This window comes from Vanellus vanellus (genome assembly GCF_965231255.1).
Source record: "Vanellus vanellus genome assembly, chromosome: 4".
Taxonomy (NCBI): domain Eukaryota; kingdom Metazoa; phylum Chordata; class Aves; order Charadriiformes; family Charadriidae; genus Vanellus; species Vanellus vanellus.
This window is the reverse complement of record NC_138909.1, coordinates 30,552,945-30,569,932: the sequence shown is the minus strand read 5'-3', so window position 1 is coordinate 30,569,932 and position 16,988 is coordinate 30,552,945. Positions and strand designations below refer to the sequence as shown.

Sequence of the window (16,988 nt, the reverse complement as noted above, 5' to 3'; positions counted from 1 at the left end):
GGATGACCTTCAAACCAGACAGGTTAAGAAGCAAAGAAACAAAATCTGTAACACACTGCAGACTCATCGTTTGCCCTGTGCCTTTTAAGTGCTTCCTTTCCATATTCAAGGTTTTCAGGAAACTCATAATAGCTAGAAACATGCTGTGTTACAGATTAGTATTTCGTAACATCTGACTTACCTGAGGCTTCACGAGGAGACATACAATTGGAGTTAACAGTATTAATTTTGAGCCTGGGTATCTTATTCAGGCAAAATTCTCACTGTTGATGGTGAAAGATGAGCCTGAGGGCTTTGTACAAAATCAGATCCTGCATTTGTTCAATAACTGAAACTGATAGCATAAGTATAGTTATGACAGATACTGTACTGTGGACTTATCTTGTATAATTTATATGTACTTACTTGCATAGTGTAGGCAAAAGACCAGATCCAGAACTTGCTGAAGTCAATGAGAGTTTTTCCCAGCTGCTTCTTCAGCACTGTTGCCAGTCCTGGAACTTTGTATCCTCAGCCCTGCATTGTCTGATTTTCATTTATGTATTTATTTTATTTTTATTAAAGCTCCAGTTTATACCTTTCATGTAAGAGAAGATGATAGGCCCAGTATCATTACAAGAGGAAAAAGTAATTTTAACTTGTTTACTGAAAAAGCTAACAGTAGATTAACCTTATTATACAGATTAGAAATGTATACTTCAAATCTAAATCATTGTCCTGCATTATAGCATCCTACAAATGTCCATTCAGACTAACTGCTGGCATTACATATGTGTTATTTTTTGCTTGACAAGCCATATTTTGTACACAACTTGGAAAAAGTATAGAGAATTGGGAGCTTCATTAAATTATGCAGGGAAAAAAATTGGTGTTCTAATATTATAACATATGAATTTAATCTGTGTTCTAATATAGTAAGGGAAATAATTTAAAGGAAAATTCAAAACCATTTTATGAAAATGTTTTTCTCTTACTTGTTTATGTAATGTCTAGATTAGCATTTGCCATCTGTAGTCAGTTAACTTGAATCACATTAGGATCAAGGCTTTTTAAGTAGGTATGGTCAGAAAAGGTTATACCCAGTAGCATAGATTGAAGATCATCCCAAAGAAAAGATTAAGCTGAGAGAGCTAACAGCTTTAAATGTGCTGTTTCTAGACTGTGCTATTTCTGTAGATTAATTTTCTTCTATTTGTTTTCATCACCTGTTCTCGCCATCTTGACTTGACAAGGTGTCTCTTGCTTGCTACATTAAAAATGCTTCAGGCAGAAAGCATCTGGAGGGGCAGAAGAGGAAGGGAAAAGAAAGAGAACAAAAGAACATAATTAATCAGCAAACATAAAGTAAAAAAAGAGCCAGTAAAGAGATGCAAGTCCTGCTAGTTGGATGTGTGCATGTGTGTGCACACGCACACATAAGCTTTTCTTTTCTATACTCCTGTATGGTTGTCTATTTATATGTAATATATCATTGTAGGGAATGATAACATTGATTGTTATTAAGGTTACCCCTTTATGTACAAGATCTTGTTTCAGTCATTTACTGGCTTATCAGGAAGAGCTATATTCTATGCCAAGTGTCTGCTTTAGGCTGTCCATTTGCATTTGCTTGGTGAGTTTTTGTTTTACCATTAGCAAGAAACAGGTTTGGACTATTGTCTGAAGTATCAGTAGTCATTTAAGAGACTGTTTTGTTGTTTTTCCTCACAGAATTTTTTTCATTCTGTGCACAGGATGGGGAGTAATCCAGGATACTCTGGTGGCAGAGAGCTTCTATTCCCTCAAGGACCCTACCTCTTATATTGCAGTGCTTGGAAGCCATGTCATAAATTAAGGAGGGGTGGGCATGAATAGAGAAGAATTGGTCTGACAGTTAATAGCTGAATGTTCCCACAGAGAACTGGATCCTCCTGTCCCCCAGTGACACACAGTTCCTGTAGGAAAATATTGCAGGCAATTTAAAAAACCAAATATATCCCTGGTAATCTCTTATCATATCTCATGCTTTCTTGATACCTACCCGTTATGTGTCGTGGTCTGCTTTATAGAAGCGCTGAGAATAATTCATATCTGTATCTGAAGACTCTGAAGGAATCCAGAATGTGCAGTAACTCTCTAACCTGAAAATCAGGAACTGTCTCATTTCAGAAGCCCCAAATTACCACACAAATACTTTTGACCTTAAACTTCTCATGTTTCAGTTCTCCCATTCACTCACATAGTATATTGATTCTACCTTACCTTAAAAATACCCTGTGAAAACAAGCACATTAATATCTTTGAAACACTATGACATAACATAATGATACTAACTTTATAATTGCCAATGAGAAAGGAAGTAAACCTTCAGAACAGGATTTTTTTAATAGTATCTGGTAAATAAGATTAAAACCACATGCCAAGACAGAGGATAAGAGAAGACATTAAATAGTTGTTCTTTGACAGAACATTTGCCCTGAAAGACATAGGGGTCCCTTGGAAAAAACTATTCATCATGTGTGCATCTGGGCATGCACTGTATTTTATGGCAGATATTTTACAGGGTCAAATACCTGTGGGTTGATTGAATTCTGAAGCTTTCTGTGTTTTCAATACTTGACTATGCAACCTAATACCACTCCAGCAATATTTTGTCTGCAGTAGTGTTTGTATATACTATATGTGTTTGTGTGTGTATACACACCTACCTCTAAAATAAAGGAATTATGGAGATCTTATAATACAGAATACATGCAACTTTTGCACAGATACATACATATTTTACTTATTTGGGGGATTATATTACTAATAGGGTTTGTTTAAATCTAACCAATTTAAGGAAACCGTGACAAATATGTGTGTAACTTGTCAGAAAAAAAAAATGACACTTGAGAATGCTGGATGATGAGCAAAACATAAAAAAAAGTCATTGAGATTGGCTTAAGAAGTCATTATTTTTTAAAGGATAAACCTTTGGGTTGTTTCTGTTTACTCTTGTAATATCTAGTTTATATTTTCAAGTTGTTTTTCTTCCAAAGGTGGAGGCTAAAAAAAAAAGTATATTGAGAAATGAAACCTGATATTCTCACGTATTTGTGACTAACTGAGAGTAATGCCTTTGGACAAATACCAGATAACAGATGATAATATTGTGACAATTGATGACCTGGGAATTGCGTAATTTTAATTGTTCTTGGGAGCTGGTGTGGGAGGCCACCACACCTAACAATTCATTTCCATAGTTTGGGCTAAAAAGTCAGAATCTGGTTGACAGCAGAAAGAGGCTGTTGTCTTTTGTGAACCAAATGCTGTGACTACATACAGTGGCTAGCTGGTTGGCTCTTTCATAAAGCCAGTTCACTGCAGCCTATAGTAGCTTAAACCCTGGAAGAAACCTACTTACTTCTTGGTGGCCACTCTTGTCCTTCAGCAGTGATTGATAGGGAGACTAGCAGTGCTGAAAGAAAGGGTATGTGCAGCCTGAGCTTCAGCTCCCAAGCATTCTTCACATGAGCTGTTACATACTATATCGCTGCTGATCAGACCTATGGGAGGCAGGAGGAAGGAGTGTAACACCCATCACACCCAGCAAGCAGAGGTGCGCAATGGTGCACTTACAGAATGTGCTTTCAAATCTTTTAGCTGTGTGTTTCCCTTCTTTTTTCTAAACAACCTGTTCAGCACATTCATCTAGAGACAGCAGTGCCCCTGACCTTAGTGCTTCTACACAGCGTGGCTAGTAGCACAGGTTTTGACACAATCTATGAATGTGAGAACATTTTATCTATTAAATAACATTGTGGTTTTGTTAGCCAGTTACACAGAGTAAGAAAAATCCATATACAGCATGATACACAGTTATCTGTCTCCTGCATTAGTTATATTCTCAGGATATAAAAAAGTTGAGCCTTAACAGGACTCACTATTTGAAGGCTTATGTTGTGATATACATTTTATAATTTTCTTTTGGTTTTGACATACATCTATGCCTGAGCTGTGACTTCTATTGATGGTGTGATCTCTTCACCAGAGAGATGAGTTGGTACTTTTTTCATGTAAATAAAGTAGGAAGGTTAGGAAGATTGCTACTTCTGCGCTACGTTACCTGTACAGATTTCCTTGGAAGAGGTTTAGAGACTCCATATAAACTAAATGGGCAGATGAGAACTACACAAACTCTTAAGATGCTAAAGTTAGGCTTTTGACTATCTTGCAGCTTTTCTTTTTGTGTTATTGCTGGCAGTAGCCGAAGCAGCAAAGGACATTTCTGTTTTGTAAGGATAGAGGGCAGGTGCCCTGCCCTGAATAGTAAACTTGAGAGGGAAATCACTTAAAGATTGTCTTTAAAAAACTTCCTGAAAAGTAAGGGAAAAGGGTAAGATCTATTCAGCAGGGTGGCTTTGAAGAAATTAACTGTGATATGCATGAATCTATGAAATTAATATATTTATAGAGAGTCATGACCATGCAAGAATTAAACCAAAGGACAGAGAAAAATTGTGTATTACTTGGGGTAAAGACAGTAAGACATTTTTCTTCCATTCAGCACCCAAACCATTTTTCTCTGAAATTTGACTAGTCTTGGTACAACACATCACTTACAATAAAACAGGCATCTTACCTTCTTTATTGTCAGTTTTGTAACGAAGCATTGAATAAAGCCACTGAAGTGGATTCAGTTTTGATTGCAGACGATGTTGTATGTTTCTTGCTTACTAAGGACCCAGTGAGAATTTAAAAGGCTTTGTCTATCAGAAGGTCCCAATTAGTATTTTCTGTTATGTTCTGCATGTCTCCTGGGTTTTCGTAATGTGGCTTAGTGAAGACCAGGCACCTGGAGAAAATAAACTATATGAAAATAAAATGTGCAGTTATCCATCAATTAAATGTAATTCTTTACAAATGGGCAGCCATCTTGTATATGATTTTGTCTACTACTCCTAGTAATAGAGTACCAGAAAAGATCTTTCCATAAACTGAGCCATATGTCTTCTTCAGTTGAAATGATTACTTTTTCTATCATTAGTTGATTTGTGAATTAAATTCATCCATTACAGATTCTCTTTATCAAACAATATTTTTCTTCTTTATTTATGAAAAAAATCTATTTCGTCCTTCTTTTAGGACCTGTTTTAAGCAAAACCTTTTAGGGCTTTTTGTAAATCAGTAAAAGTTGTTATGTTGATTTCACTGAATTTTGATCAGTTTCTTTGGACCTTAAGATAATTTTAGATCTTCATTGTGTAATTATGAAATATAAAAGTACCTAAATCTATACCATATTTGACTAGGGAAGGGACAAAAATCTTCCAAGATTCTGCAAAATCTTCTGAAATGTCATTCTTACAGTCTAGCCTTTGCAACTCAGGATTTAAGTAATAGAGAAAGGATCATTAGCATGCAAAAAAACAATTACCGCAGCTACAGAACAATATACCTTGCAATAGTGTAAATATGTTTGTATTAATATCTATTGTTTATCTGTGACTACAGTAAAAATAATACGCAAAATTATTTTCAAAGATCTCAAAGATTCAAAGACAAAAAAAAAAAAACCAAAAAAAAACAACAGAAAACAAGAAAAACGTTATTTTAGCTAATCTCTGTTTCTGGTTATCTTTAGGGCTGATTCTTTTAATTCTACTTACGGACATGTTATTGAAGGAGTTCAGAAGAAGTAAAAAAAACAAACAAACCTAACACCATACCACTCCTTTTGCTTAAAATTAACCAGAATTCTACAGCAAAGTGAAAATTTTGCATTGGCAAGAGATTCCAAGTGAACTGAATGCTGTCTGATGCTGCTTTGTTTAGGTTTCTATCCTGATTTTAAATACAAACTGACTAAGTAATTGTTAGCATGTATAGACTTACCTGGTAATTACCAAAACTAATTAGGTAGCGTACTGCTCAGGTGGCAATGAGTCATAGTGTGTCAGTATTTTCAGGTAATAAAAATGAAGCTCCATGAGACATTGAGGTGTCAGAAGAACAGATGCTGAAGCAAATGGATAAATGAAAGAGTAACAAGTCTCTAAGACCAGATGGTATATATCTAAGACTCAGAAAGTGTTTAAGAATGAAGCAGCTGAACTGTTGACAAAAATAGGCACTCTCATTAAAATTAGTTACTATGCTAGAAAATTAGAGCAAGTGTACCTAAGTTAAAACAGGTTGCAGCAGGAGCCCTCCAGTTAGTGATCTATCAGTATTTACCCGAAACTAGTAAAATCAGCTGAAAAAAAAAGTTATCCCACCTCAAAGAACATGGTAGGACAGAACAAAACAAGCAGGGTTTCTGTTAATAAAAAAAAAAAAATTAAAAAAAGTTACTCCCTGATTAAGATGTCTGGGTTCATGGATTTAAGTTTTAATCTGGTTTTGGGCCAGGATCAGCCTCAGGACCTGTTCAGCACCAAAGATGCAGCTGATAACACAGGAATTACCTTACTGGCTGTGGACAAATCTCAGAACCCCAAATCTTTTCCAGCCTGCTGGATCCAAACAGATGGCCCAGTAAAGTCCGAACACATCTGGGGGGATTTGTTTGGCCATCTTCTTTTCTTGGTGAACCAGAGCGCTGAGGCACAATGTGACAATGCAAATGCCATACAGCCACCTGTAGCCGATAGTCAGTGCACCCAATTGCCCTATTTCTGACAGTGAATGACCAGTAGCTGATGTCAGTATCTCTAGGTCATTTTTTACCCTCAGTCCTCTTTTTTTCAGAATGAAGAGTCCTTGCCTACTTAACTTCTTGAGGAGTAGTTCTTCCTTACCTTTGCTCAACCATGTCTGTGCCTTTTCTAGTTCTGCAGCATGTCATTTGCAGCATGAGGTGCCTAGAGTTGTATGCAGTATTAAAAGTGTGGGTGAATAGTAATAATTTTGCAGTGGCAAAAGAGTTTTCTATTTCCTGTTCATTTCCCAATAAAGCTGTTGATCTTTGAATTGTCATAGACCATTTGGTCTGATCCGTCCTTACCAGGTCTCCTGGTTGAGCATCCTGAGGCAGTTTAGATGACCTCTTGCTGGGGATAGCCCCAGGCTGCCAGCATGTCTTGCATGGCAGCAGAGCAGAACCAGCACCCTGCAGTTCATGCTGCACCCGTGTGCCCCGGAGAGATGCTGTGTCTCTCCAGAGACTCAAGGGAACAGGGATGCTTCAGCCTGCCCATTTCACTGGTGGTGTAACTCACAGAAGGAACATCTCTAAGGAGCAAAGAGGAATCCTATGCTGGCTTGTTGCTTGGAAAGGTTATGTACAAGAGCACCAGTGCAGCCAGACCTGTCTTCTTCAAATGACGCTAAGTTAAAAAAAGAGCCACCTGTAGATATAACCAGCATGGCTACAGCACCCGTGCCTGTTTGTCAGCTTTTGAAGATGTGTTCCTCTGTTCCCGGAGATCCTTCTCTGGCATTGCTGACTGAACAACACCTCCAGAACAGAGGCTGTAATTCTCAGCCTAAATTTCCACAGCAACCAGGCACAAGGGGGCCTAGTAAGGAAAAAGGGCAATTGTTTACTTTGATAGCCAGCACCTTCATCAGCCAGCACCTCCATCTCCCAGCTCTGGCCTGTGATGCCATTGTCTATCAGAGAAGCAAGATAGAGCACAGGTTCACGTAGCACATGCAGATCCACCTCCTGTTTGTGCCAGGCAATTGCTAATCCAGTCTGTGAGTATGTCAGATATGGTTCACATTGGGGCTGTCCCAGCTGTGATCTGGCAGCATGTAAAACACCACATTCACAAGGACCCGCTCTCAGCCAGGCCCATCTGCTTGTCCTTCCTGAGCAAAGTAAAATGCTGTGGGAATCCACTGAGTCACACTAGGCTTTCTCTGCTATTAGAGGAGCACTGTTACTTCTATTATTTTTAGGAGACGATAGCCAGCTAAGTTTCTCCTGGCATTACCTATCAAAAATTAATTCTTTACCACTGGCCTGTGACAGCATGTGTCTACCACCTGATCAGATGCCAAGTTTCAAAATTTCCTGGCTGGACTAAGAACAGAGAGTTGTTTCAAATGACAGATTTGCGTGGTTTGAGAGAAAACACTGTATACTTGGGAGCACTTGAGGGCAGCTGCTGCAAAGAAAGGAGGGAAGGGGGTATTTTTTGGCAATGACCTAAAGATGAGGACAAAGTTATTTTGTCCTCAGTAAACTGTGTATGTTTTGAGTATTCTGCATCTCTAGGTAGATAAACTGTTGTATGGGACGGGGTATCTTCTGACAAGGTATCCAAGGGGAAGCATCTTAGCTTTTCCTTATGTAGATTCAAGAAGGACCCATCCTGTGCATTCCTGCCAGCTTATTCAATGCCCTGGGAACTAATGAGCTCTGATAATTTTGGGCCAGTCTTCTATGCTTTCTTTGGAGAAGGGGCATCTGGGGTCATTAAGGACCGAAGGCATGCTACAGATCTCAGCAGTTGCTGAGCCTCCTGCTGCAAAACATAATTCAGGCCAAATATGCCTACTCTTCATGCAGCCAGTTTCAGGATCAACAAACCATACCCTCACCCTCCTCACCCCCCCTGCTGCCCCCCTCTCCCCTGTGGGAGGTTATCAGGGTTGGGGCAACGACTTGTGAGGTAGGCATTATATACCACAGGGCACCTCAGGCACCACTGAATAAGGTTGTGCATGGAGTGCTCTGATGATGGCATGAGGGCTGCATTAGCATAGAAACACAGGTGGTATCAGAGAGGAAGTGAAGAGCATGGGGTAAGGGTGGCTTGGGAGCTGGATGCTGGCCTAAATGGATTACGTCTCTGATCTTTGTGTCAGTTCCTGGTTTCTCAATTAATATAACCTCAGAATACACTTTTAGTCAAAAACAACTGTGGGAAGTCAGTGGTGGATTTTCCATATAGGTTAGTTTGTACTGAAATTCTAGGAAGTTGAAGTCCATACAAGAAAATTAAGTAATTTCTGAAGTCTACTCCATGTAGACATAAGCACTTAATTTTTTAAGACATTTATGCCATTATAACACAAGGAGACCCATAAAATGGCATCATTCCTTCTGCTCAGTTTGATGTCTCGCTATTTGCTGAGAGGCAGTGAAACAGATTCAGAAGGCTTTGAGGCTAATACAGCCACCAACCCTGTAACAGCAAAACTGCTTATCTGATCAGCCTGTTTCAGTACGCCCCATTTCAATATCTATTAATTTTGAATTCCTTATCTGTTAAGTTGTATGTATAATGTAGTAGTCCCTGTAATAACAGTATACTAGGTGTCAATCAAAAGTTGCAGGAAATGTGAATGATATGTTCAAAGTCTAATATTTAAAGAAAATATCTATACTGAAAAAGGTCACAAAATATATAGCAGTAAACTGTCCAGACAAAAGCTATCCATCTAAATACTTAGCTAAAACATTCAAAATATTTTTTTAAACGTCAGTCTTAGAAGATGGCTTTTTTGTGTACCTTGACTTTTTCTATGATTTGGGTGAAGATGCTGTGAACTCAAGACAAAATTAGCAAGTTGGTTCTTGCCCAAAGAAGCTGCAACCTTAGATGCAATATTAGGTACCTTGTAAAACTATTTGCAGCCTAGCCAGCATTCCTGTGGCCCCGACCCTAAACAAGGTTGATCAACTACCAAATTTTTACGAGATGCAAGAACAGTTCTTCTGTATAAAACAAATGAGTGACTGAAAATAGGAATGAGTCACAGAAAAGCTCTCAGAAAAAAGGGTATGATGAAATTAAATGGAATATTAAAGCATTCACTTATGTTAGTTTCTGACTATTTTTCTCTGTAAAAATGCCTGCGCAAGAGATAGCAAAACTTTGTGAGAGATAATAGGAATGCTGTGCCACCAAAAGCAATGTGGGCTGCTATAGTATTTAAACCACTTCATTTTTACGAATGTTTGTGCAGGAGTAGTTATCGGGGAAAACAAAATGCAACAGTAGGTGTAATGGGCCAGACAGGTCTGACAGCTCTTGCTAGACTCCACTTCCCGATTTATCAGTTTGTATCATTAGGATATACAGGATTAAGGTCTGTGGGATTCAGGGCTTTCTGTCCAGATAAGAGAACTAATTCTTCTGAAAGCAATCCGATATACCAGGTGTAAGTATGAGTGACTCTGTGTGCTTGGGGTCATCAACAAAATAGTTGATACTTCTGGTAAACTTGATGCCTCACAAACTCACCACCTGATACCAGATTGCTGAGCAACTGTGCCGTAAGGAACATTACTAGCCTTATTTTTACCTTTACCATGCTGATCTTGCCCACTTAGATCATCCCAACTAATGTGAGCTTTTACCTGACCTTGCATATTGAGAAAATCTACTTATTCATGTTTCCCTGACACTCAGCCAAAAATATTCCTTATATTGTTTTTACCTAACGGGTTTTTATTTCTGAGAATGGGATCAGCCTATGCAGTAACACGCCTACTGGAAACAGCTTCTATAGAAAGAGAGGAAGAGACAGAAAGGTAATCAGGAGATGATCACAAGAAAACAACAGGGGTTTTGTACGCAGAAGGCAAGCATCTGCAACTTCTTCCCTAAAAGACAGGTTCAGGGCAACTGGGAAACTGCAGAAGTCAGGAAGCATTGTGTGATTATATGCTAAAAGCCCGCTGGAACACTACAGCCCTTCCTCGCTGAATATCCCTGCCAGTGTCATCTCAAATTGTAAGGTTTTCTTCTTTTCAGAACAGCAAAAGAAAAAAAAACCTCCAAAACCCAAAACCTCTGAATCTGTTTAAGATGTATTTGCATATGTCTGAGATTCTCAGGTTTCAGAAGTAAATGTGTCTTTCTAGGTACTGACCCTGTTTAGAAAGGAGACCAGCTTTGACAGAAAGAGTCAAAGTGGGCAAATACAGTCTTTCTTGAAAGGTGGTTTTTTTCCTATGTCCCATGGCCTTCTCACATTGTGCCAATAGGTCTGTTGTTTCTACAGTATTCCTACTTACATTTTCTTCTTTTGTACAGAAGAAGGAGTAAGTCTCAAGCTGCAATAAGTTTAGAGTTGTAGACTTGTTAGAAAATCAAGGATTATTGACATTTATTTTAGAAACACGCTTTATGCATATGGTTTCTAATTTAATTTCTATTATTATTTTAAAACTACTTATAGTATCCAATCATATCTAGTGAAACAACAACTTGGCACATCTTGCAACATAGTTTTTTAACACATTTTAAAAGTAACATGGCAGAGTGTTGCCACACGTGTCCATTGATTCTTGAAGCATGTGTCTGAAGTTGAACATCCATGTATGTCAGTGGGATGTGCACGCGCTTGGTGCCATGAAAAACTGAGTTCTTTGTTGTAGGGAATGAAATATTTGGGTAGTCACATTTGGAAATTTTGCCCAAAATGTATCATTCTGCATATCATATGTAACTGTATAGCATTAAAATAGTGGGGTTTCCCCAGAAGAACTTAACATGGCACTGAGCAGAAGGGGGAGGTAGGAAAAAAGACTGGGGACATGTTCCTAACTCTGTTGCAGGTTCTGATGTGGCACAGAGTGGAGGAAATTACAGGTATTTGAGGTAAAGCACTCATCTCGTTGCACAGTAAAATGAAATGGGAACTTGTGATTTATTGGGCACATGCAAGGTAGAGGAGGCTATAAGAGAGAAATAAAGTCTGGGTGTGCTCTCCGATAACAATAACCTCTCTCCATAGTCTGCAAACACTGGTGTGAAGGTAAATTTCTTATCTATGCATTTTCTTCTTCCCCAGATCATGGGAACCCCTGGTTTTTGTATATATAGTAGATTAGTCCTCTTACTATAAATGGTTGCTACAGTTTCAAAGCTAAGTGTGATACATAGAGGGAGATGGGATGCCTGTAGGATGGAAGAGAATTAGTGCTATATTAGCAGAAAACTGAAGAGAGGAACATGAGATGGAGGTGGGTGAGGAAAGTATAAGAGGAGGTGGAGCGCACAGTGTTAAATTGTAACACTGGGTTTGGTCAATGGGTACCCTTCACCTGTGTCTTTTGACAAATTCCAGTGGTATTTCTTGAATAATTTATTTAAGCAATGAGACTTTGCAGTCCATGTTCAGCTCTACTGTTGGCTAAGTGTCATTCAATAAATGTGCTGCAGTAAGCCTGCAAGACAGTACATAAGTCAGTACAAGGGAACGTGATAATTTTTTTTTTTTTTTCTTGATAGCTTGATCCAGGAGGTGTCAGTTCAGCATAGCAAGGAGAGGTGGTAGGGGAGCAGGTTTGAGATCTCAGGGAGCACAATCAAGTGCAGCTGCCCCGAAGGCTGCAACAGAGTTGCCTGCATGCTGCTGGATCTCTGTGCTTAGGAGTAATGGGATCCCGGCTATAGTGTAGCTAAGAACATGTACATTGCGGAATAGACAAACTATCCGCCTGATAAACAATTTCATTACAAATTTCTTACCTAAATACTGAGCACTTCAAAAATGAAGCATCTTACCTTTATCTGTATGGGATATTGGGGTACAAAAGCATATGCTATTAAAAAATGGAGGTGCTACAAAAGCATATGCTATTAAAAAATGGAGGTGCTACAAAAGCATATGCTATTAAAAAATGGAGGTGGGACAAAAGCCACAGCTTTGTGTGAGAAGCAGAGCAGCTCCAGGAGGAGTGAGATTCCACACTTTTCATGGGACACCTGCTGTGTCTCCACTGGGCTGCCAGTGCCTCAAAGACAAATAAAAGGAGCGTAATGGGAAGTTCTTGCCATGCCTCCTTTCCTTTGCACCATCCCGTGTGTGGGCAAGTGAAGAGGAGGCAAAGCACAGCAGCTGCCAGCTCGCCTATGAAGGGGGCTTCCCACCTTGGTGTGAAGCTCCAAGGCAGCACTGGCTGCCTTTCAGGCCTAGAAGATGCCAGTGATGCATTGCAAAGAAACTGTACCTACGGTTCTGTAGGGCTTGGGTCAAAGATTTTTGATTAGTCACTGGAGAACAGGAGACAACTAGACACTATTTAGCATTATTTGTTTTGAGTAACACTTTCTGCTTACTGACAGGGTTGGCATGGAAACTGAATCAGCACTCATTTTTTAAAAGGGTAGTCCATTCAGAGTGAGGTTAGTCACCAGTGGGCAAACCAAAGAGACTCAGGCTGCTGCTGCTAACACTTATACCTTGCTCATAGGATAGGTAGAATACTCAATACTCAAATACAAATATACTCAAATGTAAATAGACAGAATACTTAAAAAAGTAGCAGTCATATTACCCCAACTTTTATGGGAATAAACGTGCATCTATTGAGAGTTATGTTATGAGCTTTGGGTTTGGTTGGTATTTTTTTGTTGCTGTGGTGGTTGGATTTTTTTAAAGAGAAAAAGGTTATTTAATTATCCAAAATCTACAACAGAATTTCCTTACTTGTAGAAGATGCTTTATGTTTTTATGGATCAGTTGAATTTAAGGAATTAACACAGTGGCGCTTGTAACATAGTGGAAAATGGCATAATACTTAAAGACTATAGGCTTAGCACTAGGGATCTGTGAATGTATAGCCAATGCAGAAAATGGCATTTTCAATGACTTTCCTGTTATTGATGAAAAAAAATCAAGATGTGGTTATTTCCATCATATTTTTTTCCCACATGCAAGGATAGAAGCAAAGAAACGGCTGCTGGTTTTCTGCACCAACTAGGCTGAGAAAATATTGATGGTTAAATTGCTGTTCAGCGGCATTTCATAAAGTGCCTGCTGGCGTCCTGTTCTCAGAAGCAGAATGATAAATGTATATTTAAATTTGAAAAGTTTAATTTCTTCTATAACCTTTGACTCCTGGCTTTTCATATCCTCAGAACACAGACCATAAATGCCTTCTTCATTGATATAGGATCTTGTTTACTTTACAGTAACTATTTACATTCAAGGCTATTGACGTTGTTACCAAATTGATGAGGAGACTGATTTCTCTTTTCTTTGTGTTTACCAAGCAGATAATCTAAGTGACGCTCTGAAAAACCTGAAGATAACAACCACTGACAGCACAGCAGATAGCTTGGAGGGATGCTTGGACTGTCTGCTGCAAGCTCTGGCACAAAACAGTAAGTTATATGGACCTTTCAAATTTTAAATCATATAATGAGATCAGTGAATTAAAATAGAGGTAGTAAAATGTGGCAGAAAGACTGAGTCAAGCAAGTAGGCTGCTGGATTGGCTGTTCTGGGTTTCTGTTTTTTTTAACCAATATATCTGTAGCATTCAGGTAGCAATGAAGATAGTGACAGGTAAATATCTGGATATTTGGAACAGCTGTAGTCCAGTCCTTTTTCCAATATGAAGTCGCACAATTACTTTTCCAATTGATCACTCGAGGAACAAAGGACAAGGATGAACAAATAAGCTTGATATGATGGGGAGAAGGATATGGGAGCTGCTTGCTAATTCTGGTTAAAAGAGCATAGTTTCCTATTTGTAATGTATTTTTCCTCATACTTCTGATCACATATTTCTTATTTCCAGTAGTTTCAATTATCAGAAATAGGCTGGATATCCAAATATGATCCAAATTTGACATGTGGTATGATAACAAAAATAACTTAAGAATAGAACAAGATGTCTTTTTCACCAAAAGCTGTAGAATGTGTGTCCCCACTTGCAGTAGGCAGAAAGGTATGGTAAATGAAGATGACAGCTTTCAAGACTTTTCTGAGTTTAACTTTCTTAGCGCTTCAGATGGTGGCAGAAGAAAAATCTGTGTACAATTTCAGGTCAAAAATCTTGTCAGGATAGATACAAGCCATTGTCAGAAATCCTTTATTTAAAAAAATGTTAGTCCTTTGTAAATATCAATACTCAAAAGTACAAACTATTAATAAGTCTTGTTTCTTTCCCATGATGGTATTCTATAAATCACAGCCTTTTGGCTTAGCTGGTGTAAAATACTTAATGAGGTTTTTCACAATAGAATATAAGCACCACCCATATCAAATCAAATATGGATTATAACAGTCCAGAAAAATGACAAAGTACTTAGTGTAAACAACAGAGTTTGTAATTTTTCTTATGAAGGTCACATAGCTATGTCACATAACAAGTCTGGCAGATGCAAAATAATTTTGATGAATGTACAGCAAACTTACCGATGCTTCCTTGCAACCATCTGACTCTCTTCCATCTCAGTATAGGGCTCTCTTCTTCCTTCCAAAATCTTTTCTAGTCTCGTAGCTGCCAGATCAGATAAGCAGATTATTAGGATTTTGACCTCTCTCTTTTGAGTAGTTTTACAAAATTTAGCTGTAATCCCTCCACCATTTACCATGGTCTTTGCATGTAAGTCAGTAACATGAATATAACCCCGCTGAGCTGCCATATAATGTACATATCCACTTATTTTCAGTTGCCCAAGATTGAGGGCATCTAAAATAACTCACTGAAAGTTAGACGGGACAGTTTTTTCAACAGCTTGCTGGTGATTTAGGAGCCAGTATATCAATTCCCTTTCAAGGGATACCTTGATACCTAAGTTTTGCTGAGTCTGTTTGGACAAAAGGCTTTAGTTCTCAAGACAGTGTAATGATTTTGAGAAGAAAATCCTCATAGAAGACAGGTTTCTGTTTTAGAATAAATTTGTGAGAACAGCAGTACATTCAAAAGACTTCAGAGATTATGAGGTAAATTGCATGTAATAGATTGATTCAACAAATAGATATAGAATCAGCTTTCTAAGCGCTGCAGTCTCTGAGTTACTATTGGGCTACCAACATATTATTACTGTACTTCCTTTGACTAAGCAACCAAGGAATGTAATTTCTCATAGTTCTCATCCCTCCAGTTAACATCTTAATATGGATTTGATTGATTGATTGATTTTGTTAGTTACAGTGTGTATTATCATATATATATCATATAGATATGGGATACACACTGTACCTCTGTGTATGTGAACAAATTATCATATAATAATAATTAGAAATCAGATTGTTTATATAAAACTACATGTTTATTGTAACACAGAAATAATTTAAATAAGATTTCTCAAATAATTATTCTGTTCTCCTTTAGTATATTCTTATGTGTATGATTATATTAATGAAGTATGCATTCTGATTATAGTTCAGTAAATCATCATATTAGAATAATACTTGAAAAATAAACCATTCAAGGAATAGAGTTTACTTTAAGAGAATTTTATAGGACTATGATTTCATTGGGAGTTCAGGGTGGTAGCATAAGTCACAGAACTTAAAGTTTTATTCACTTCATTAAGACTTGGAGATAAAAATATTTTATATAAAATTTAGTATATTACTAATACACTATTGCAACCCACTCCCATCTACTGCCAGCCAAAATGGCAGTTAAACCCAGTGTTAATACAACATTGAGATTTTTAACAAAGGACATAATCATCTCCTCAACTTCACTTTGGGCACATTGCATATACATACGAATGTTTCAGAGACCATTACACTGCTTTTAATTGCTAACTCCATGCATGCAGCATAGGGTTTTGGTTACTGCAGAAATGCAAGTTAAATTCCTCAGTCTCTAACAATATAGTGACAATTATAGTTCCATTTACTTTGCATACAATCCTTTAACTTTTCATTATGTTAAAACATTACAAACTACTTTCTTCCCATATTATCTACAATGTAGAAAGGTATGGCAAAGTATAATTAATATTGTAACTTTTAATTTGTTTTTATGTAATCTGCTGCTTTTTCTTTTGTTTTTCACACTCCTTCTGACAGCTGATCTTTTGATAGTCCCAAACAGGCTGTAGTGCCCTGGAACATGATACCTCCTGTCTGGCTTTATAAGCTATTCTGCCATTTGTCACACCAATGAAATTAAGGTGTGTGCACTACGCAGGAGTGAATCAAATAGTTTGCTGAATGTGATAACTGCTGGTAAATATTTGGCAAGCCAGATTCAAATGGTTTTAGCTACTGTATCTAGTTGTATAGCCCTTCACATCTGAGACCCAGGTCTGAAAATCCTCTGCACAGATGGTTTCTTGAAGAGACATTGCTTGGAGAGATGTCTGTTCCTATTT

General features: G+C 38.0%; 1 protein-coding gene and 1 long non-coding RNA gene across 2 annotated transcripts in view; one reads left to right on the top strand and one right to left on the bottom strand.

Moving 5' to 3' along the window:
* Positions 1–16,988, top strand: part of RAP1GDS1 (Rap1 GTPase-GDP dissociation stimulator 1) — a 101,719-nt gene that overhangs the window by 22,524 nt on the left and 62,207 nt on the right. The window contains exon 2 of the mRNA XM_082482495.1: positions 13,923–14,030. Within this exon, the coding sequence (XP_082338621.1) occupies positions 13,923–14,030 (108 nt within the window). The remainder of the gene's footprint in view (positions 1–13,922; positions 14,031–16,988) is intronic.
* LOC309671493 lies at positions 1,838–4,619 on the bottom strand. Its single transcript, XR_014269148.1, has 3 exons — positions 4,601–4,619; positions 2,021–2,120; positions 1,838–1,934 (listed from the first exon to the last, which is right to left on the bottom strand). It is a non-coding gene; the product is annotated as an uncharacterized lncRNA (long non-coding RNA).